We start from the raw sequence: 24,802 nt of genomic DNA on the forward strand, positions 1-24,802 counted from the left end.
TACATTCATGCGCTGTTTTGTAGGGTTAAATACTAAAGATAAAAAAACGGAAATCTTCTAACCATATCTGTTCTTGGTATCTTCTCATACTACTCGAAAACAGGTCCATAGATCTTATTTTCTAGTCGTAATAACTCATCACCAGATGTCTTGCGTCTCGAAAGAGACGAAGGGCAGCGCTCGGAAAAAAAAAAGCACCATTATGGAAAGAACGCTGTAACAGATAAATCGTCTGACTACGAACAATTAACGCCAGTACTTTGTGGTTTGTAGAAATTCCAGAATGCATCTGGAAATGGCGACCAGACATTTAGCGCTGAAGCGGAGGCTTTGGGAGGGGAGGCGAGTTGGGATAATAGCAGTACTTGATCGTCTGCAGCTCCGCTGAAACGCTACGTAGAGGTTTTTGCGGTTCTCCGCTTAACGCTATACATTGCATTTCCCTGGGAAAAGACTACGTCGTCCTGCCGTGGTGTCTTCAGTTTGGGAACACCGTACCAACACTTGAAGTAAAAGATACTTAACCACGAGGATTTACCAGTCTTTGAATAATATTAAAAAGGGTAACGTAAGAGACAATTTTGTAACAACGTTCAACATCTTGTCGCTAGATTTTGCATTACGTAAACATTGCTGATGACGATATAAAAAAAGAGATACGTTCGTTAAGAGGTATTACGCAAACGTAATTATGTAGAATTTCCATTTTGCTGCCGGTATTAAACACATAACATGCATTCTAATTTTGCAAGAAAACTCCCAATTTGCTTTACACATTCCTTGGAATTTATGTGAAAAGCATCATGCAAATTTAATATGAAATATAATTATGTTACACTAAGTTTATGCAAGTTCAAATCTGTTCATCGTTTGAATAGCAGCGTTTAGATACAGTATTTTCAATTGTCGTTTCACAATGCAGTAACCGATGCTATGGTATAGAGTTCAAGAGGTATCCTGTTTATGAATTTTATTAAGATTCCAACTCATTTCTAATGGTCAGACCCATACACGAGCGCACACACACACACACACACACATATATATATATATATATATATGTGTGTGTGTGTGTGTGTGTGTGTGTGTGTCTTAATCATAACGACATGGCCACCAAATTGAAATTACCTCTCTTTAGTAAACTTAGTTAAGCTACTGTTATGCAAATTTCAATTTTGTGCTAAGTTTTAATGATTGACACGCGTCTTAATAATGGCTAGTAACAGATCAAAATAAAACCATGAGTGTCACTCATACATCAACAAACATTCATATTGTGACACAAACAGACAAGCACCCATATATATATATATATATATATGTGTGTGTGTGTGTGTGTGTGTGTGAGTGTATAATATATATATATATATGTATATATATATACATATGCACACACATATACATATATATATGTATATATATATATATATATATATATATATATATATACTGTATATATATATATATATATGTGTGTGTGTATATATATATATATATATATGGGTGCTTGTCTGTTTGTGTTACAAAATGTATGTCTGTTGCTGTATGAGTGACACTCATGGTTTTATTCTGATCTGTTACTAGCCATTATTAAGACATGTGTCAATCATTAAAACTTAGCACAAAATTGAAATTTGCATAACAGTAGCTTAACTAAGTTTACAAAAGAGAGGTAATTTCAGTTTGGTAGCTATGTCACTATGATTAACATACACACACACGCACACACATACATATATGTATATACATACATATATATATATATATATATATATGTGTGTGTGTGTGTGTGTGTAATCACCAAAACTTACGAAGTATCAAGTCTCTATAATGAATAGGAGACCTGAGGTTTCAAGTAGTACATCTATGCTAGATATAATGGTTTTATCGTAACTAAAAAGATGAAAATAAATCAATTTATTTTCAGAATAACTGACCTATGAAACTCACCTAGGTGTTAATCATAATAATGTGGCTTTATACGGCATTATTTTTTCATTCTACAGATTTGTTTAATTCTTCTGTTGTTATATGAGGACATTATTCTCAATCAATGACAATTATTGACTTTTCTCTAAATATTGTGGTACAGTGAAGTAAATTTCAAATAACCAGTGATGTTCAGATTTGATATTTTCCGATAAAAAAAGGAAATCTAGTGAAAAGGGGAAAAATATAAGAGAAAAGTACTGTGCTCTTCCTGGGAGAGAGGACCTTTAGAAGAGAGGACAGTTTCGTTTCTTTTTTAAGCGGAAAAATCGCAGAGCAAAATGTTCGCCGGGCGTTCAGTCATCCTTTTGGGTAAGTTGTCCGTAAGTTACTGAAAATTTTCATTGGAAGGTAATTTAGTGTAAGGTGGGTAAAATTATCAACTCAAAATTTTGAAAAGGGTGTACCTTTTAGTTCATTTCTTCCATGAAAAAATGAAATATTTCATTTCTCTATCTGAGGGAGTTTGACAGTAATTTTTTCTATTGCCAAAGCATTTCTTTCTAGACATTTTCGCCATTGGTAAACACCCTTCAACACAGGATCATGCTTTCGTTTACTCTTGAGCACTGAAGCATGATTTGTTCTACTCAACATGGGAGCATGCTTTCGTTAACCCCTTAGCATTGGAGGATGATTTCTTCTACTCCTCAACATGGGAGCATGCTTTCGTTTACCCATCAACACTGGAGCATGAATTCTTCTACCCCCCCCCCCCCCCCACATGGGAGCATAATTTCGTCTACTCCATTACAGGAACAGGTTTTTGACCACACTTAAATGTCAAGAATTCTTCAGTCTACCTTCCCATACGAACATCTATTTTTTTACCAATCAACATGGAACTATCATCTGTTTATTTTTTTTTAAGGAACGTGCTTTTTATATTTATTCAACTTGGGGGGCATACTTTTCTATACTTTCCAACACAGAAGTAAGTTTTAGTCTATCCTTCAACAATGAAACAAACTTCTTTGAACGTTTAAACACATTAGCTGTTGTTTTTTAATTAAGTTCTTCAATACAGTTGCAGGTTTCTGTCTAGGATACTCTTCAAGACGAGAGCATACTCTTATCTATTATGTTTAATCTTGACATTTTTTATTTCTCAAATTTTATTTATAAGATAACGAAAAAAAATGGCATTAATTTATTGTACCAAAGCGATATTTCAAAATCCTTCCACAAATTTTAAAATAACTAGACATTGCGTGTACATGGAAAGTAATAAAACACGGCTTATATCTAATAGGATTAAATCCTTCTTTTGGAAGAAAGAAGATTATCCAGACGAATAAACAAGCAAATTTGGACAACTCGGGTCTTGTGGAGCTTATTCAAATCTGCTTTGTCCGCTTTGTCTCACATTAGCCAAATAAACTCGTGTGACAATACAGTATATCAACAAAGAAATGCACTTCAGCAACTGTATACAAGAAAGGCTAAATCATACATTTAAGAAAAGATGAGGCTCTAGACATTTGCTAAGAAGTTATCATACTAATGGAGAAATTCTACACTTTGGAAATATATTGAGTTTGTTAATTTTCTTCGTTCTGTTGCCAACACTTTCTGGTTATTTACTAAAAGCAACGATTCTGAACGTCCCTTGTAGATAAACGAAATGTTAATCGAGAATATTATTCCTTTTCATTACACGCGAACATTATTCATAGCAAAAAACAAAAAAATCATCCTTAATCTATAGAATAAAAGGGGTCTATATTTTATGGTAAAGTTTCCGGGTAAATATTTGCATGAGAATACAGCATAAGCTGCTGTACTTGTTGGTATATTGACCCCACTTGTGACTCCGTCATTCTGTATTTAACCTACATCTTTATAAAATTTCTCTTATAATTATTTCAATCATAAACAGCCATGTATTTAAAAGATAGGGGGTGGGATTGACACAAACATTTCCTTCAAGTCACCTAACACTGCTACAATTTACATGTACCCTTTCAGCAGACGTAACAGACAGCATCGTTTTTTAACATCCCAAAACTCAAACTTCCTCCTAAGGTAATCAACTTCTTGGGAGCAAGAGGCTTTTGCACCGCCTGTGAAACACGTCCTATTATTGGAATTCCTCTACTTTAGAAAAGGTTCGAATGTATCTCAGTTAGCTTCGACCTTTAAGATCTTTGGGGTAACTAAATTATACTAAAATGTGATTGTGCTCGTAGATAGGAATTTCTATGTAAGTGGTAGAAAAAAAATCATTCAGTCCTCTTTATCATTCAAAATAAATTTTCATCTCCCCTATACAATAAAGAACAAGTGTCTGACTATATATATATATATATATATATATATATATATATATATATATATATATATATATATATATATATATATTTTACCCAAAACCCGATAAATCGGTTGGAACTTTTGACCGGGGAAACGTCTGTCTATATCCGAACATAACTTGACAACAAAACGTTTACCCGATTGAGCGGTTTAAAGAATTGATATAAAAATTTTAACCGGGTGTCGCCGGTCGCTTGCTTTTGACATTACCCATAGTCATAAAACAAAAAAATTCTGGGTAACGTACCTACAACTATAACGTTAAATAATAAAATAGCATACACGCCAACCTTTGATCACAGCACTGGCAGCATTTTTGCTTGTTCCCCGGGCGCGCTTGCCAGCGCTGTGATCAAAGGTTGGCGTGTATGCTATTTTATTATTTAACGTTATAGTTGTAGGTACGTTACCCAGAATTTTTTTGTTTTATGACTATGGGTAATGTCAAAAGCAAGCGACCGGCGACACCCGGTTAAAATTTTTATATCAATTCTTTAAACCGCTCAATCGGGTAAACGTTTTGTTGTCAAGTTATGTTCGGATATAGACAGACGTTTCCCCGGTCAAAAGTTCCAACCGATTTATCGGTTTTTGGGGAAGATATCACTCTTTTTTTACGCAAGCGTATTGATTAACTAGTTGATAGTCATATCTTCAAAATGTGAGGTCAAACATGTCTATAACTTATTATTCAGAAGCTGAGAAATAAACGTTGAAAGTTCGCTTAAAGATGTCAGTTTGATGCCTTTTGAAACTTAAGTACGTGACTACAGCCTTCGTGATTACCGCAAAACATTCCCACATAGCCTAATACACAATTTAAAACATAATCTACAAAACCTGAGGTCGAACAGCTATCTAGCTCATTCAGAAGCTAAGATTTTAGAGTTGAAACTTTGCTAAAAAGCGTCTATCCATGACTCTATATCGAACACCTGAAAGTTGACGTCATTTTTGCTATTTTTTTGCATATTTCTGACGTCATATTTCACGAACCTTATAAGATAGGGACTTGAAACTTTTAGGATCGTCTAGTTAAATTGAATAGAACTAAATCCTAGAGTTTCAAGCTTATACTATGTCCGGAAAGCACTTTTCTGAAAACCCGGTATTTCTGGTTTACGTAATCGTATATAACAGCACTGGCACCATTTTTGCTTGTTCCCCGGTCGCGCTTGCCAGCGCTGTGATATATATATATATATATATATATATATATATATATATATATATATATATATATATATATGTGTGTGTGTGTGTGTGTGTGTGTATATATGTATATGTATATATATATATATATATATATATATATATATATATATATATATACATGTATATGTATATATATAATATATATAAACAGTATATATATATTTATATATATATATATATATATATATATATACATGTATATATATGTATGTATATAATATATATAAACAGTATATATATATACACATACATATGTGTGCATATATATATATATATATATATATATATATATATATATATATATATCCTCCTAGGTTGAATCTGTGTGTATGTGTGTGTGAGCGTGTGCGTGTGTGTGTATATCTATCTTAATATTTAGACGTCCGTTATTACAGCACGAGTACACTATTATTATATTGACAAATCGCTTAAGCCAGTTTATCTATATACGGTACCTGGTTCGTGCAGCATCACTAAAATGCGAGTTAGGCAAGGTCAAAGGTCAAATGCTAAAGATCCTTAGTACTTCATCTTATCTAATTGTCAAGGAAATGGTTAGCAACGAACGCATCCGTTAGCAATTCTTTTTTTTTTCTTTCTTATTCTTCGTCTTCTTTTTCTTCTTTTATACGAACAACGTTGAGAAGTGAAATAAATTATCTTTTCGGTAATATCAAAGGTTGAAGGAATTATGCGAGATTATTATTATTATTATCATTATTATTATTATTGTAATCGTTATTATTATTATTATTATTATTATTATTATTATTATTATTATTATTATTAGATATAGTATATATATATATATATATATATATATATATATATATATATATATATATGCATATCTATCTAAATATATATATATATATATATACATATATATACATATATATATACATACATATATATATGTATATATATATGCATATATATATATATATATATATATATATATATATATATATATATATATATATATATATAAAATCTATTTTCTTTTTACCAAATTAATGGATCACTTCGTGAAAGTGAGCTTTGGAAAATTATCTGTTTTCGACCGAGCAAAATAATTTTTATACATTCCCAATAACATTAACTAACCCACTAACCGTTTTCAGCAAATGGCTGAAAGTTTAAAGAAAATTTTCAGGGGAGTTTTCAGAAGAAAAAAAAATTAAGAAACTAATATTTTCAGGGGAGTTTTTAGAAGGAAAAAATTAAGAAACTAATATTTTCTTTTTTCCCAAATGACAGTTTGTAGATGAAAGAGGAACTAAATAATAGTAGAAATAACAATGAAAGCATGAATTGATATAAAGTGAATTCCGTTGGCCAAGTTCAAACAACGCTGCTTTTTTCCACCATACAGGTATTCAGAGCATATGCACAAGCAAACTGACTATAATGCATACGCAACATTAAATTCGACATCACTTATATTTTATCTTCGGAGTTTGGGTATCTCTACTTAGATTGTTCGATTCGGTGATTATGGCTTCTCTCCATCTAACTCTGTTTTAACTGCTTCATTTAAATTTCTACGTTTTTTTTTTTTTTCTTGTTTTTTTTTGGGGGGGTTAAGCTTCTTTTTATTTGTTTGATTTACTTGATCATCTGCACCAGGCTTCAGAACAAGAAAAATAATTCCATCCACTTTCCAGTCCTGGCCGCTGCCATTGCGCTGATGGGCAGCTTCACTTCAGCCGACGCGACCAAGGACGAACTAGTAGAGGGAGAAGAACAACATCGAGGTCTGGCGAAGGAAAAGGTCGAACTATCGGACGAAAATGGACGTCATTTGGTTTTCTTCGATGTCCATAACATCGTCAACAATCTCTTCAGAGCCATGTTAGTAAGTATCCCTCTAGGCCCTAGGGAAAAAAAAATTACTTTCTGTCTTTGTTCTGCCAATTTCTGTAGAATCCAGTTGGATAAAGATAGGCCCCGGTCAGTGTAGCTTTCCTTCTATTTCGTTTTGTCATGGCCTTTGCTGGATTGAGATGTTATGTTTTCTTATCCCGCTCATTGTGACATAAAAATACAAAAGAGAATTCTTTAGGCGTTTTGAATTATTACTTTGTGCATGACTCGGCACATGAAATGTGATAGATGACTTCGCGTATTACTTCTCTCTCTCTCTCTCTCTCTCTCTCTCTCTCTCTCTCTCTCTCTCTCTCTCTCTCTCTCTCTCTCTCTCTCTCTCTCTCTCTCTAAGACTTTTTAAAGCTCATAAATTTCCAAAGATGAATGATTCCAGATATCTTTGATTTTCGATACCCAAATTTCACAAAAACTCAATCATCTTTTACTCCATACAACCAAGTTTTTTCTTTTTGTACTTTATATAACCCCATATGTTTTCAATCACTTTATTTTAAAGTTTTTAAAAGGCATTTCCTAATTTTTAAAATCTTTTCCATCATTTTATCAATTGCGTTCCTTCTTTCCAATTCTTAATTTTGCTAGACATCTGTAAAGAAATATACTTAACCTATCATTACAGGTAGCTTCTCCTCTCGTTCTACAGGAGAATTGGTCTTTTTTAAAACATGCCCTTTCTTACACGAGAATTTTCTATGAGATGCCCTTCACCAATGTATATATAGATTTTTTTTTCTTTTTGAGGAGAATTGGTCTTTTTTTATAAGACATACCCTTTCCTACAAGAGATTTTTTTATGAGACGTCTTTGACCTTTGTTTACATAGAATTTTTTTTTTTTTTTTTTTTTTAGGCGTCCATGGCCAATATTTACATTCTTTTCCATTCCTCTATTAGAATTTCTCTATTCTTCCAGTTCTACACGACAGGGCACGCAAACATCATCGCTCCCTTGGGCGATATCGCCGTCAAGACGCCGGTCGTGGGACTCATCGCTATCTGGTTGCTTTTGCTGCTGATCTTCTACGAGTACACGACGGGAACATTCTCCAATACCTTGGCGCAGAAGAATTTCGAATCTGGACGGGAAGACCCATCCAGGTGATTAACCAATTAATTAGTAGAGAGAGAGAGAGAGAGAGAGAGAGAGAGAGAGAGAGAGAGAGAGAGAAAGAGAGAGAGAGAGAGAGAGAGAGAGAGAGAGAGAGAGCCAGTCGCCTTGTGATCGAAAGTAACTTTTGGAGTAATCTTGTCAGGATATTTGAAATCTCTCCGTTATATTCTCCTTTCATTTCAAACCTCTCTCTCTCTCTCTCTCTCTCTCTCTCTCTCTCTCTCTCTCTCTCTCTCTCTCTCTCTCTCTCTTACCTGACATCCAGAGGTGTTAACAAATTATTCAGTCAAAAGATTAATTTTTTCACTTTCTCTTTAATTTAAAGCATTTTCAAATAAGTAAATACATAAAAAACAGATTTTCATTTATGCAAAATGTTCCTATAATTAGGTTTAAAAGTATGTCTGCAATTATTTAACAGCTACAGAATATAGAAGAGCTCGTGCTGGCATAAGGCCTCTTTAGAGTGAGAGCAATAAGTAATCCAGGCTTTGTAATCGTTCTTCTATACATCCAAAACCAAGCGTAGTGTGGTTCACCGTAACTCTAAATTGGGAATAAAATTACAAACATTTTACAGTATTTTCCTTATTTCTATAGTTTGGTGAGTTGCAAATAATACAAATGTATTGGCAAAAGGCGTTGTTAGAAAATGAATGTTGGGAAAAAAGTTTTCAATTATGATATGGAAAAATACCATAAAAGAAAAATATTAAAGTGAACTTTGACGTCGAGAAGAACGAAAAATAAAAGAAGAATCAGGCAAAGAAGCAGAAGACTGTCAAGAAAAAGAAGTAATCTGTCCTATATAATAAGGAAAGAGTGGCTGTTCTATATATTATTATTATTATTATTATTATTATTATTATTATTATTATTATTATTATTATTATTAGCTAAGCTACAACCCTAGTTAGAAAAGCAAGTTGCTTTAAGATCAAGGGCTCCAAGAGGAAAAAATAGCCCAGTGAGAAAAGGAAATAAATAAACGATATGAGAAAAAATTTACAACAAAAATTTCTTAAAAACAGTAACAACATCAAAACAGATATGCCATATATAAACTATACAAGAATAACGGTCAGCCTGTTCAACATAAAAACATTTCCTGCAACTTTGAACTTTTGAAGTTCTACCGATTCCACTACCCGATTAGGAAGATCATTCCACCACTTGGTCACAGCTAGAATAAAACTTCTAGAATATTGTGTAGTATTGCGCCTCATGTTGGAGAACGCTAGACTATGAGAATTAACTGCATGCCTAGTATTACGAACAGGATGGAACTGTCCGGGAAGATCTGAATGTAAAGGATAGTCAGAATTATAAAAAATCATATGCAACATGCATAATGAACTAATTGAACTACGGTGCCATGGATTATTATGTACATCACGAATAATAAATTTAATAGACCGAAAGTTCCTGTCCAACCAATTAAGATGAGAATCAGCAGCTGAGACCAGACAGGAGAACAATACTCGAAGCAAGGCAGAATGAAAGAATTAAAACACTTCAGAATAGATTGATCACCAAAAACCTTGAAAGACTTTCTCATTAAACCAATTTTTTGGGCAATTGAAGAAGACACAGACCTAATGTGTTTCTCAAAAGTAAATTTGCTGTCGAGAATCACACCTAAAATTTTAAAAGAGTCATACAAATTTAAAGAAGCACTATCAATACTGAGATCCGGATGTTGAGGAGCCACTATCCTTGATCTACTTACAATCATACTTTGAGTTTTGTTAGGATTCAACTTCATGCCCCACAATTTGCACCATGCACTAATTTTAGCTAGATTTCTATTAAAGGATTCAGCAACCCCAGATCTACATTCAGGAGATGGAATTGATGCAAAGAGTGTAGCATCATACGCATAGGTAACAAGCTTGTTTTCTAGGCTAAACCACATGTCATGTGTATATAATATAAAAAGTAATGGGCCAAGAACACTACCCTGAGGAACACCAGATATCCCATTCCTATACTCACTATGGTGCCCATTAACAAAACCTCTTTGCAATCTATTACTCAAAAGTTCAATAATGATGATAAGTAAAGACCCAACCACTCCCAACTGTTTTAATTTGAAAACAAGGGCCTCATGATCAACACGGTCAAAGGCAACACTAAAATCAAGGCCAATCATAAAAACTTCCTGGCCACAATCAAGGGATTTCTGTACAGCATTGGAGATTGTAAGATGGGCATCACATGCTTCAAGGCCTTTACGGAAACCAAATTGCAAACTAGGGAACAGATGATTACCTTCAGCAAACCTATTAAGAAGTTTTGTCAAAAGACGTTAAATTTTTTTAGATAATATGGGAGTTATGGAAGTTGGACGGGTAATCAGTTAGACTTGAGCTACCACAAACACATTTACTATTATTATTATCATTAATAACTAAGCTACAACCATAGTTGGAAAAGCAGAATGCTCTAAGCCCAGGGGCTCCAACAGGGAAAATAGCCCAGTACGGAAAGGAAACAAGGAAAAATAGAATATTTTAAGAACAGTAACCTTAAAACAAATATCTCCTATATAACATTACCCATTCTCCAATAAGTGCTAAAAGTTCCTCTTCTTACCAACTTGCGCAAAATAACAGATAACTTTGGCGCTAAGAAATCTAGTCTTTATGAAAAAAAGGAAAAATACCATTTTGGGTCTACACCATAAGCATCAAGGTCCATCAAGAGAGCTTTAATTTCACGAGATCGAAAAGCTAAACTAGTTAATTTAGCCTCAGGAAAAAACGAATAAGGAAGAAGAGCAAAGACACAACTACAATACAGTATACTTCAGATTCATGAAAGTTTCTAAGATTTATACATAAGTGTGGTGCTACGCTAATGACAGTCTTTTGTAAGTGCGATTTGTTTTACTGCCCGGATTATAAAAATAGTTTATAATGTTTGGTCTAATTCTAAGCGTAAAAAGAATATTCAGTCAATCAATCTGATATTTACCGCTACTTGATACTGAGTTTCTTTTGAATTGACATCTTCACTAAGGAGATGGCTCCACCATCAACCTTTGGAATCTGTGCCGCTGCTATTTTTCTGTCTAACGCGAAAGTCGCATTTAAAGTAATCCACACGACCCTTTCATGACTGTTTTGTTTATTTCAGCAACTATAATTTCCATTAGTTTACGACGCAAGAGTGCATGCTTGATTTCTTATGAGTTACTTTATCCTGTAATTAGGTCTATGACGGATGGCAGCCGCAAACAAGAGGCGCATGATGGCATCCTGTCGCATTATGTCGCATTAACAGGCCAGACTCCCCCATTAAGCTCCTTGTTTCCCTTCCATTTTCCCTCCGCAGTATCCTGCAGGATGTTTTGGAATCCCTCGGTCGGGCGCTGCAGCATCACGACCAAGACCGCGACCCTTAGCTAACGACGGCATCACGACAATAGGGAGGAAGAGAAAGAGAGAGAGAAAGAGAGAAATGCGTCCCTGGATTCTTCGCTAAAGCTCGCCCATACAGAGGAAGAAGTTCGTTAACACCCGTCAAATCAGCCCATGCTGTCCCATTACCACGCCCATCCCCGCTGTCACTCATTCATGAAATTCTCTGGGTCACTGGAACTCCGTCAGCTACCGAGAGGTCAGGTCAGGAAGCGAAAGGTCAACCTCGGAGGTTAAGAACCAGTACTCTTGACACCAGTCTTCAACGAGTGACAGAAGAAATCCATTGTTGATATAAAAGGTAAAATAAGAATAAAATAAAAAATCCATAAAAAAAGCAATTTACGGGAAATATTCTTTAATATACTTTACAAGACAAGATTTCCTCAACTTTATCTAGGAAAAGAATAAGCTTTTATAGAACTATTTACTTCGGTATGCCGGACCATTATAGTATACGTCATTTGTTTTATATTCCAGTTTCTGATGATTTATTTGCAGCTGTTATATAACATCATATCATTAAATATTTTCATTCATTAATCAATAAAGTTTTATTTATAGTGTATGTGTTGTTTACCTTACCTGTGGACCGAACATATAGAATCGGGCAAATATAATTCAAAACGTAATTCTTGATGTAACTGGAATTTTCAATAAATTTTCAAAGGATTATCAAAACATCAAATAAGAGGAAAGCGTCCAGTTGCTTTGGTGAATAGAACATTCTCTTCATTAAAAGGTATTAAATCCTTGCAGAGAAATTACTAAAATTTTTACGATTCAAATGGAAAATGATAAGGTTAACTCGAAATTTTAAGCATACGAATGAAATCAAACACAACGTCTTAGACGGTTTCTTAAAACTTAAGTGGATCAATAAAATACCTTCATCTGTGAATAAAAACAATCACAATACCTTAAAATTATCCCCCTATCTTAGTATTCACAATACGTCCGACTGTATCACACTTCCTAAGCGTGTGAAGATCTTCCAGTCTCAAACCAGTTTCCGGTAAACTATGGCAGTGATCACCTCCTCGTATACCCATCTTGAGGTCTACCACAGCATGCCACCAGCCAAGTGGTTGCCGAGGTCAGAGGTCGAAAGATTCACCAGCCCTTCGCTGGTACGGTAGCTGATTATGCTCTGGCAGTATAGTATACTCCGCCACTAATGTCTCTCAGGCGGCTATGACTCTTCCCCCGCCCCCTAATATCTCCATTACGCTTACTGACCCAGTAACAGTGGAGCTTTATTGACATTGTTGTGGTACGAAGAAAACTCTAAATGAAATTACGTTTAGAATTGCTTTGATCGAGAACAGATTTATAAGGGAATTGTAACAAAGCAATAGGCTATGTAGCTCTGATCTATTGGGTTTTTAAAATGCCCTGAACTGGGGCCGGGGGAGCCGTTCAGCACCGAATTACCTCTTTGGAGAGAACTGTACACTTAAACTATGAAGAGCAAATAAAGAAGTTGAACAGATAAAAGGACAATAAAGGAAGTTGAAACGGAGGTAAAGTGGGGGAGCTAGCGGCCGAAGGGACACTGCAAAGTTTTTTTTTGTAATGCCTACAGTGTACCACATGAAGTTTACTGGTGGCATTACTCCTGTAGATGGGTATAGATAATTCTTATTTGGTTAAGACGAAGCACAACAATGAGGATTCTTCCTCTTCTTCAATTAGAGTTTAAGTCCATTAATCTGGAAGGTAAGTATATATATATATATATATATATATATATATATATAAATATATATATATATATATATATATATATATATATATACTGTATGTATATATATATATATATATATATATATATATATATATGAATATATATAAATATATATATATATATATATATATATATATATATATATATATATATATATTTACAGTATATATATATACATATATATATACAATATATATATATATATATATATATATATATATATATATATATATATATATATATATATTGTATATATATATATATATATATATATATATGTGTGTGTGTGTGTATGTATGTGTGTGACGGATATTTCTTTCTTATAGATAACTTAATAAGTGCATAAATGTGTTGATTACTATTTCCCTTCATTAATTATTTCCTCATTATAGTGAGGAAATAAACAACAAATAAAAGTGTATACGTTTTCAATTCACGACTATGGAAACACCTTTTCGATCAAAGAATGTGACCTACGGTTTTCCTTCGTTCTTCCTCAATTTAATTAAGCATTTATAGAAAAAATATAAATTATAATATCTATCACATGTTACGTGAATTTTTCAAAATAAGAAGTGACATTCATCATAGGAATGCAACATAAATGCAATGTATTCTTCCATTACCTTGATCGTTACTGTCAATGAAACAACCGTACAGGATTATCTTATCACAAAATAAAACAGGATTCCTTCTGATGAATGATTATATGTATACACCTCAATAGAAAATGTTTTTCATTTTACGATTATAAACACATAATTTTCCTTATGAATAATATAAAATTTTCACCTCAATGGAGAAAAAGGTTTTTTTTTTTCCTACCATTCTCGGGTACTCATCCTCCAAAAGGTAGAATTACACCTGAGAAATTTCTAGCTGACAGGTGTGTGCTGTGGTTTTTAAAGTCACCTTTTCATAGAAGACGCAAAAACAAATTCCAATAATCATCACCACGAAAATAACCACGAAGAAATGAACGAAAAGAAAAAGTAAGGTTTCCTATGAATGTTTTTTCTGTCTTATGATTATATGTATATATATATATATATATATATATATATATATATATATATATATATATATGTATATATATATATATATATATATATATATATATATATATATATATATGTGTGTGTGTGTAAATATACATATATATACACATGTATATATATATATATATGTGTGTGTGTGTGTGTAATGTATATGTATGTATATATACATATATATATATATATATATATATATATATATGTATATATATATATATATGTATATATATATATATATATATATATATATATATATATATGTGTGTGTGTGTGTGTGTGTATAATCGATTCTGCATATATATATATATATATATATATATATATATATATATATATATAGATATATATATATATAAACTATATATATTTGTATAATATGTGTGTTTATATATATACATATATATAATATATATATATATATATATATATATATATATATATATATATATAAAACCATTTTGCACATAGCAAATCTCAGAGAGATATATACACATGATAGATTCCTTTACTTCTTACAAATATATTGATGGCTTAATAATTTCCCTGGAAAAGACCAATTTAAAACGTAGTATGTACCCAAACGAAATTCTACGCAGTGACGAATCCTTATAAATTTTGACCTATCAATCAAGTCTTCTTTTTCATATCAATAAAATATGTTTTCAGAACAAATATCATTGCTTCTTCTTTCAAAAAAGGATATATATATATAGAGAGAGAGAGAGAGAGAGAGAGAGAGAGAGAGAGAGAGAGAGAGAGAGAGAGAGAGAGAGAGAGAGAGAGAGCATTTGTTTGATTATGGATTTCCGTTTTCTTAAGATATCTAATGAAAATAAACTACTTATTATAAAATTGTTTTTATTTTCCTTTGAACTGTATAACGATAATTAATAATCTGGTGCAATGGAATAATGCCCAAAAGAATGTGAGACTAATTGCGAAATATAAAACTATGTGGTCTTAATTACCGAGATGTGGGACTATGTAACGACAGTATGAGTAAAAACCTCACTTGTTTTCTAGTGATTCACAAAGATTATGTAATAGAGTCATTATATGTCATTTAAATCCACGTAATCAAGGCTTTATAACACCTTCCACCCAATCACGATCACTTCATCCAATCCAAGCAAGAAGGACGTAAGTTAACCGTAACTTCTGACCTTTTGGCACTCTCTGACTCCAGAATTCCATTGAGCCGAAATTGTAAACAAAGCGTCGACCAATGGCAGAGCGTCGTTGCATAACCTACAGTTACTGGAGCTGTCTTTTATTTTTTATAGTGCGGATGTACATTCTAGGGGAAGGGCTTTTGGCAAAAGTTTATATAGAGCGCGGCAGAGTTCACGCTCAAGTTATTTGACTTCGGGTCATGGTAGGGATCGGAGCACATTGTTTTCCTCTTGAGTATTAGGAATGTGCTTTATAGCTCTACAAGCTAAAGAAAGTTGAAAGATTGTGAGATACTATAACTGACAATTCTTCATTCGAAAATAGAGAGGTATATCTCAAACTCCGTATTTTCAAAAGCCAGTGTGTCTCGAAACAGGCATCATGCAAGATGTAACCCATTATAGTGAAAACATATCAATGTAACGTGAAAGAAAAATATAAGATCAATACACAAAAGAAAAGTGAATTGTGATATTACAGCCCAGTGGACTTAAAACTATAACAAAATCCGGACAAAAAAAAAATTACTTTTTCAATAAATCTGTGGTAATATGAAATTGATTTAATTATCACATTTGGAAATCTAAGAAGAAATTAAGCAATCTACTGTTATAAACATGGATTTGATGAAAGTTTTCCTTACTACTGCATCACGTAAGTAATACAAAGCATGTGGGAACTTGAGCCTTGTATCAAGTTCTACAGACCTTACCATGTATAGTGTAGATTTTCTGAGAAAAATATACAGCACTTTGCAATTACAGCTAATTATATTTGACATAACTATGATGATAATTGGCTCTTAGCAGCATGTAAAATTGAAAGGATAAAAGCAATTAACCTTTGATTACACCATAAAATTCAATGGAATTGAAGTTCATTACCTCAAAGCTGTCAAATTTCCATATCAATCAACTAACTGGAGGCGCGTTTGCCATAATTTTTCCTGTAAAATGTAAAATTTCTAAAATATATCAATTCTTGATAACCTGTGGTTTCCCATGGACTCGTGATTTACTCTTTCAAAAACGAATCAACAAAAAGTTGGGACTTGAAGATTAGAATTAATGTCATATTTTTCTATGCTGATTCATTATTATTCTCGGATAGAGGAGATAATCTAATAGATATGACATTATATTTTTTTTTGTGTGTGTGTGTGTGTGTGCGGTGTTGCCATAAACTTTATAATTAGTGATCTGCTTCATGAGAAACGTGGTATCAATCCCTCTGCATCACGGAAAATTTGGCAGCGCCGCAAATCTTGACCAAGTCAAATACGGAGTATCAAATACGGAGCATTTCATCCAGTAGTCAAGAAAACTGAGATATGTCTTCATTATCTATTGCAAAAAGAAGTGACAACATTATTCTATTTTTTTTAGTTTCTGTTTCATTCATTACCCTTCTATTCCTCAGTTCCATGTGTTAAGAAGAATCTCCTTTATCTGTAATATTTGTATTCGTTGAAGCATTGATTTAAATTGCTCTTCTTCCTAATAAGAGAAAATAATAACAAATGTCGAATCCAAAACAGATTTACAGTACAAAATATGTATTTCTGTTTATCTAAAAAAAAATGCTGTATATTTCATAGTAAGAAGCGTTTTGTATTCTATAGCATATTATTAATTGATAATTGCAGTGACCACTAATTCTTTTCTCTCTCTCTCTCTCTCTCTCTCTCTCTCTCTCTCTCTCTCTCTCTCTCTCTCTCTCTCTCTCTCTCTCTCTCTCTGCTATGCTTATAACTTATTTTTTCCTGTCCTTCTTCGGACTGATGCCAAATGTTATAATATTGTAGTTATTATGAAATTTACAGACTTTATCATTATTATTATTATTATTATTATTATTATTATTATTATTATTATTATTATTATTTCTATCATTATATTACTACTACTACTACTGCTACTACTACTACTACTACTACAACTACTACTACTATTGTCATCGTTATCAGTAGTACTGCTTTTTGTTATTGCCTTGCTTATCATTATTATTGTTATCATTCTTGTTATTATTGTTTTTGATATTATCATTATCACTATTATTATCATCATGATTATGATACTATTCCCAATATCCTCCTCAACTTGCAGTCCTGTGGGACTCCTTCACGGGCACACCCAAATGGGACGCCCCCGAAGACGCCTCCCTGCACGAGGTCAGGACCGGAGCTGACATGATCCAAGAGGTCAGCATGGTTTTGCAGGACGCCTTGGTCATGCTGCTGGAGTCAGACGAAGGAGAAGAGCCGGAGACCAAGTTGCTGCCCCTCTCCGATCTCTTTTCTCCGTAGGTGCAATTTTGAATCAGTTTGGTTCAGCAGTTCTTGAGTTTTAGTTTTTTTTTTTTTTAATTGATGAGATGGTTCGAACGTATTTCGTGATCTGCTTGAGGGTAATGAATAAGTATTTGATAGACTTAGCTCTCTCTCTCTCTCTCTCTCTCTCTCTCTCTCTCTCTCTCTCTCTCTCTCTCTCTCTCTCTCTCTCTCTCTCTCTATATATATATATATATATATATATATATATATATATATATACACTATATGTATATATACATATATATATATATATATATATATAGTGTATATATATATTTATATATATATATATGCATATATATGTATATATACATATATATGCATATATATGTATATATACATATATCTATTTGTATATAACACATATGTATGTGGATACATGCAGTAAGTATATACCTTATTATATATATATATATATATATATATATATATATATTTATATATATATATATATATATATATATTTATATATATATATATATGTGTGTGTGTGTATATATATGTATGTGTATTTTATATATGTATATATGGGTGTGTATGCATATATATATATATATATATATATATATATATATATATCTAAATATACATATATAGTACAATAATGTATATATATACATATATATATATATAAACTGTGTGTGAGTCTTTAGATATATATATATATATATATATATATATATATATATATATATATGCATATAAATGTATGTGAGTGTAAATATACGCGTACTCGATTACGTCTCAGTATCAAAATTACTTAGTTGTAAGCTTCTTTGATATCCTTCGTCACAGGAAACTGCCAGTTAATCGTTTTTTTATGCCTTTAAAGAGGAAGGCACGACATTGTAAGTACATCATAAGTACATTATAAGTGCCCATAAAATCACATCCTGTATTTGTCAATGACCCACAGGTCAAATCAGTTGAAGCTAATAAGGGCTTATTGAGTGTCATTTTCTCGTCGTTATTCATTTATTTAACTATTTGTTATCTATTTATTAAGTGATCTATGTGTGTGGGTTTATTTTATTCACTTAAATAACCTATCTACTTATTGCAGTGTATATCTATCTTTTTCTGGAAGGTTCATTTATGTTCCTATGCTTATTTCTTTTCTTGTGTCTCACTTTTTTTTTTATCTTTCTGATCACACCCACTGCCGTTCTTTCTTGACCGCTAAGATTTGATGCAAGTGTCATCAAGTCTTAATTCATCTTGTATGTTCTTTCTCTCTCGAGAATTTATTTTCTTATGTTGTGCTCTATTCCAGCTTCCTAATAAAGCTCCTCCGTAGACGCCACGGACTGACATGCTATTGATGGTGTCTCCTTGTAGTGCTATAATTGACATCGAGAAAGTATTGTTACTCGTGAGCTTTCCAACTCCGATCTGGCAGCTGAATAATAATAAATTTGATCCTTACATCTATCTATTCAACAAAATCTGTCTATTCCACTAAAGAAAGCATCGCTGAATATAATATGCATAAAACAATTCCAGTGACCAAGTAAATAGCGTAGACTATACCTATCTACTTCCCAAAATTTGTCTATCCACACTAAACGAAACATCACTGAATATATTATGCATAAAACTTTTCCCGTGACTAAGTTGATAGCGTAAACCCCTTAAAAACTATCCTTCAACCATGATTAATGAAGATAAAGTTCAGCATATTCTCCATTTCCACTCAGAGTGATTTCGACGGGACTCTTCGCTATCGTTCCTCTCGTCATCATCTTCAGCCTTTACCTGGGCGTGATGTTGTGGGCGTCTTCGTCCATCAGGAGAGCTGATGACTACCTTCAACAGTAAGCAATCCTTCGTGTTTGGTCTCTTGTGGAATTCTCTTATTCCTTTACCTTCTCTATTTTCTTTATTGGTAAAAGAGATATTTTTTCTAGTTTTGAATCGTCAAAATAACGTGTAATGCTTCCAAGCAATCTTTTTATTAAGTTATAAACAATTTCAGTTGATAATTTTAGACATTTGGTCAGGGAAACTGTTTTCGCTCAGAGAAATATTTATAGAATTATTGAATCATCTTTTTTTTTAAAGTATAAATTGATGTTTATTTGCTGATATTACCTTGTGTCATATCATCAATTAGGAATGATTTCTGATAATAATTGAAGACGTTTGACAGGAAGATTCCAGCGAGTGTGTCCCATGGCACATAAGCATAAAATTTTTACTTATATCTATATTATTACTATTATTATTACTTGCTAAGCTACAACCCTAGTTGGAAAAGCAAGATGCTATAAGCCCAAGGGCTCCAACAGGGATAAGATGAGAAAAAAAAAAGAATAAGAATTTGTGTAATTTATTATAGATTAAATAACGCTAATTATAATGCCTATCATTATCATCTTTATCATGATGTGGCTTAAAGTGGAAGAGAAAAAGAGGGCTTTTGAAGAATGGCTGCAGCGTTATAGTATAGAGAAGTATGAAAAATAGAGAGAAAAATGTGGAAGTAAAGCGCAAGGTACGTGAGGCAAAGAGGGCAGCTGACCTGAGGTGGGGTCAGGGATTGGGTCATTCATATGAAGTGAATAAGAAGAAGTTTTGGAAAGCAGTGAAGAGATTAAGGAAGGCTGGCTCAAGAATTGAAGAGACAGTGAAAGATGGAAATGGAAGGTTGTTAAAAGGAGAGGAGGCAAGAAAAATGTGGGCGGAATATTTTGAAAGTTTACTGAATGTTGAGGATAATAGGGAGGCAGATATAATTGCTGTTGCAGGTGTTGAGGTACCGGGGATGGGAGATGAGAATGAGAGAGAGATTACGATAGAGGAAGTGAGGAGAGCACTAGATGAAACGAGAGTAGGAAAAGCACTTGGTATGGATGGTGTGAGAGCTGAGATGTTGAAGGAAGGGGGTGTGACTGTACTTGAATGGTTGATGAGATTGTTTAATGTGTTTTGTGTTGTCAATGGTACCAGTCGATTGGGTTTGTGCATGTATTGTACCACTATATAAGGGTAAGGGAGATGTGAATGAGTGTTGTAATTCAAGAGGTATTAGTTTGTTGAGTGTAGTTGGAAAAGTGTATGGTAGAGTAATGATTAATAGGATTAAGGATAAAACAGAGAATGCAATCTTAGAAGTACAGGGTGGTTTTAGAAGAGGTAGGGGTTGTATGAATCACATTTTTACAGATAGGCAGATATGCGAGAAATATTTAGCAAAAGGTAAGGAGGTGTATGTTGCGTTTATGGATCTGGAGAAAGCGTATGATATAGAGTTGATAGGGAAGCAATGTGGAATGTGATGAGGTTATATGGAGTTGGTGGAAGGTTGTTGCAATCAGTGAAAAGTTTCTACAAAGGTAGTAAAGCATGTGTTAGGATAGGAAATGAAGTGAGTGATTGGTTTCCGGTGAGAGTGGGGCTGAGACAGGGATGTGTGATGTCGCCGTGGTTGTTTAACTTGTATGTTGATGGAGTGGTGAGAGAGGTGAATGCTCGAGTGCTTGGACGAGGATTAAAACTGGTAGACGAGAATGACCATGAATGGGAGGTAAATCAGTTGTTGATGATACTGTACTGGTTGCAGACACAGAAGAGAAGCTTGGCCGATTAGTGACAGAATTTGGAAGGGTGTGTGAGAGAAGGAAGTTGAGAGTTAATATGGGTAAGAGTAAGGTTATGAGATGTACGAGAAGGGAAGGTGGTGCAAGGTTGAATGTCATGTTAAATGGAGAGTTACTTGAGGAGGTGGATCAGTTTAAGTACCTGGGGTCTGTTGTTGCAGCAAATGGTGGAGTGGAAGCAGATGTACATCAGAGAGTGAATGAAGGTTACAAAGTGTTGGGGGCAGTTAAGGGAGTAGTAAAAAATAGAGGGTTGGGCATGAATGTAAAGAGAGTTCTATATGAGAAAGTGATTGTACCAACTGTGATGTATGGATCGGAGTTGTGGGGAATGAAAGTGATGGAGAGACAGAAATTAAATGTGTTTGAGATGAAGTGTCTAAGGAGTATGGCTGGTGTATCTCGAGTAGATAGGGTTAGGAACGAAGTGGTGAGGGTGAGAACCGGTGTAAGAAAGGAGTTAGCAGCTAGAGTGGATATGAATGTGTTGAGGTGGTTTGGACATGTTGAGAGAATGGAAAATGGCTGTCTGCTAAACAAGGTGATGAATGCAAGAGTTGATGGGAGAAGTACAAGAGGAAGGCCAAGGTTTGGGTGGATGGATGGAGTGAAGAAAGCTCTGGGTGATAGGAGGATAGATGTGAGAGAGGCAAGAGAGCGTGCTAGAAATAGGAATGAATGGCGAGCGATTGTGACACAGTTCTGGTAGGCCCTGCTGATTCCTTCGGTGCCTTAGATGACCGCAGAGGTAGCAGCAGTAGGGGATTCAGCATTATGAAGCTTCATCTGTGGTGGATAACGGGGGAGAGTGGGCTGTGGCACCCTAGCAGTACCAGCTGAACTCGGTTGAGTCCCTTGTCAGGCTGGGAGGAACATAGAGAGTAGAGGTCCCCTTTTTGTTTTGTTTCATTTGTTGATGTCGGCTACCCCCTAAAATTGGGGGAAGTGCCTTGGTATATGTATGTATGTTAAAGGTTAACAGCGCAAATCGATCGTTTTTACCTGATGGATTTTGGTACTTTAATTAAAATCTTTGGAAGGTAAGGACAAACTATAATTATATGCATCAAGGAAGGAATGAAACTATTTAGTTAATTAGAAGTCTAAGTATGGGGAAGACTAAACAATTGTCGTATAACTAATAGCCAATGATTTCCCTGTACTTTGCAGCAACAACATTTGTATGAAATTAAAATGTATTTCATGTACTATTTCAACAAAATGTCAGAATTGGAAAAATCATCCAAGTCTTGAAAATTATCTTTGGTTATTTCGTTTGATTATTCAAAGTTCATCTTTGAATAATTTGTACTTTCGTCTCGGTAATACTAATGTCAATTGTTCTATTGTCTTATTAGTCTATGTATATATATGTAAGATAGACAAACAGATAAATAGTCAGACAAGAAGATAGACAATGTACTGTATATGCGTGTGCACCTATATTTCCTCTAGTATTTATTCTATCACTTATGCCAAAACAGGACGATATCCGACCTGAACACAAAGGCCGACCAAATCAGTGAAGGCATAGCAGCCCTGGCACAGATCTACATAGACAACCCCCCTCCTGGATATGGCAGACGACACGCGAGCGAGTCACTTGCTTACTAGACACCATCATGGAAGGAGAACCTCGCAGTCAGACAGGGGAAGAAAAGTACTTCATGTACTTGGGACTGCTCATTAATAAGTACGAATCAAGAAAGGTGTTTCAATACACGGTCATATTGTTATGCATTATCTAATTTTCAGGACCAAAATGAAAATGGGCATTTTTTTTATTATACAAATCATTGGTAAGTAAAGTTAAGGAGTTAGGAGTCAGAACTATGTCTATTACACAAACATTATGACATTTTATAGAATGGATTAGAGCTTTTACATACAGTGAGCAGTTGAATATAATTATCTCTGGCTGTACTTGTCGAAAATAATCCATTCAAATTCGGAGCAATTTTTTAATAAAATGCATTTAAAAGATACGTCAGTAAAGTGATAAACTTATAGAGGATCTTTTCCAATTACTATAGTCACTAGTTACGTTCCAATATTACTCATTATAAACATATCACTACCGTATCTGAACTTTAAACTCAGAATACTCCTTGACAATATTGAGAGGGTCACTTATCTAAGATCCCTTCTGAGGGAATCTTAGCTTTACCTTATACGCCATTTAATTACCAAGTTAGTATAACTGCCATACGAATTCTTACATTGCCTCAGTAGAGTAGTTAAGAAACTTACTGAGTCATTTGGGAGATATATATCAACTGTAATCATTTAATAGACTAAATGCAACATTGGGATCAATGCTGACATATATAGGTTAAACATATTTAACAATAATCAACCTAATTTAGTCTACGCATTGCAATCTGAATAGTTTCCGTCACTGAAGAAAATAATTAGAACTTGCTGAAGCACAGAAATTAATATTTCCTTTTTTTTTTATTATCAATAGACCCAAAATACTTTTTTTAATTAACTGGATATTCGGTAAAATGGTCATCGCCTTACTTTTTTCATTCTCAAGTACAAACTGATTTACATTAATGTACAGTATATTGTACATCAGCATAAAAAACAGCTTTTTCATAAGTACATATTCATCAAAAAAAAAAAAATATATCTTCAGGATACATACGCCATGCTTGTTATGCATACTAGATTTTTATTCCTTTTTATTATGAATAAGTTATTCATACATATCTAGAAAATATTGAAGAATACGATTGAATTATCAATGAAAAAAGAAAATCTTATTCATTTGTAAACTTTTTGTTCATTCTTGTTCATTCTTCTATGCAGTCCTTGCTATTTTTCTAAGTCTTTGACATACGAACATACATACATTTCAAAAGACACAAGAAATACGCTCAAACGAACTTCCAGAGTCTATGTTCCTCCAAATCCGTCTTACACCACATACGCAAATAGTAAGCTTTACTCGC

General features: G+C 33.5%; 2 protein-coding genes across 2 annotated transcripts in view; both read left to right on the plus strand.

Annotated features, from left to right (window-relative positions):
- The window catches only part of LOC137638123 (uncharacterized), a 37,031-nt gene extending 24,592 nt beyond the window's left edge, over positions 1-12,439 (plus strand). The window contains exons 2-4 of the mRNA XM_068370214.1: positions 7,185-7,375; positions 8,320-8,504; positions 11,854-12,439. Of these exons, the coding sequence (XP_068226315.1) occupies positions 7,208-7,375; positions 8,320-8,504; positions 11,854-11,923 (423 nt within the window). The 5' untranslated portion in view covers positions 7,185-7,207 and the 3' untranslated portion in view covers positions 11,924-12,439. The remainder of the gene's footprint in view (positions 1-7,184; positions 7,376-8,319; positions 8,505-11,853) is intronic.
- A 3,671-nt stretch (positions 12,440-16,110) lies between these two features.
- LOC137638124 (uncharacterized) lies at positions 16,111-23,981 on the plus strand. The gene is made up of 4 exons (XM_068370215.1): positions 16,111-16,568; positions 18,020-18,215; positions 19,944-20,060; positions 23,330-23,981. Exons 1-4 carry the CDS (start codon positions 16,532-16,534, stop codon positions 23,457-23,459), a joined length of 480 nt encoding a protein of 159 aa, XP_068226316.1. The 5' UTR covers positions 16,111-16,531; the 3' UTR covers positions 23,460-23,981.
- The last annotated feature ends 821 nt before the right edge of the window (positions 23,982-24,802 follow it).

Source organism: Palaemon carinicauda, chromosome 3 (genome assembly GCF_036898095.1).
Source record: "Palaemon carinicauda isolate YSFRI2023 chromosome 3, ASM3689809v2, whole genome shotgun sequence".
Classification (NCBI taxonomy): domain Eukaryota; kingdom Metazoa; phylum Arthropoda; class Malacostraca; order Decapoda; family Palaemonidae; genus Palaemon; species Palaemon carinicauda.

Coding starts and splice junctions, on each gene's coding strand:
- LOC137638124 (XM_068370215.1), top strand. CDS start 16,532: ATGGATTTGATGAAAGTTTTCCTTACTACTGCATCAC. Junction 16,569..18,019: donor TTTCCTTACTACTGCATCAC/GTAAGTAATACA, acceptor CTCAACTTGCAG/TCCTGTGGGACTCCTTCACG. Junction 18,216..19,943: donor CTCTCCGATCTCTTTTCTCC/GTAGGTGCAATT, acceptor ATTTCCACTCAG/AGTGATTTCGACGGGACTCT.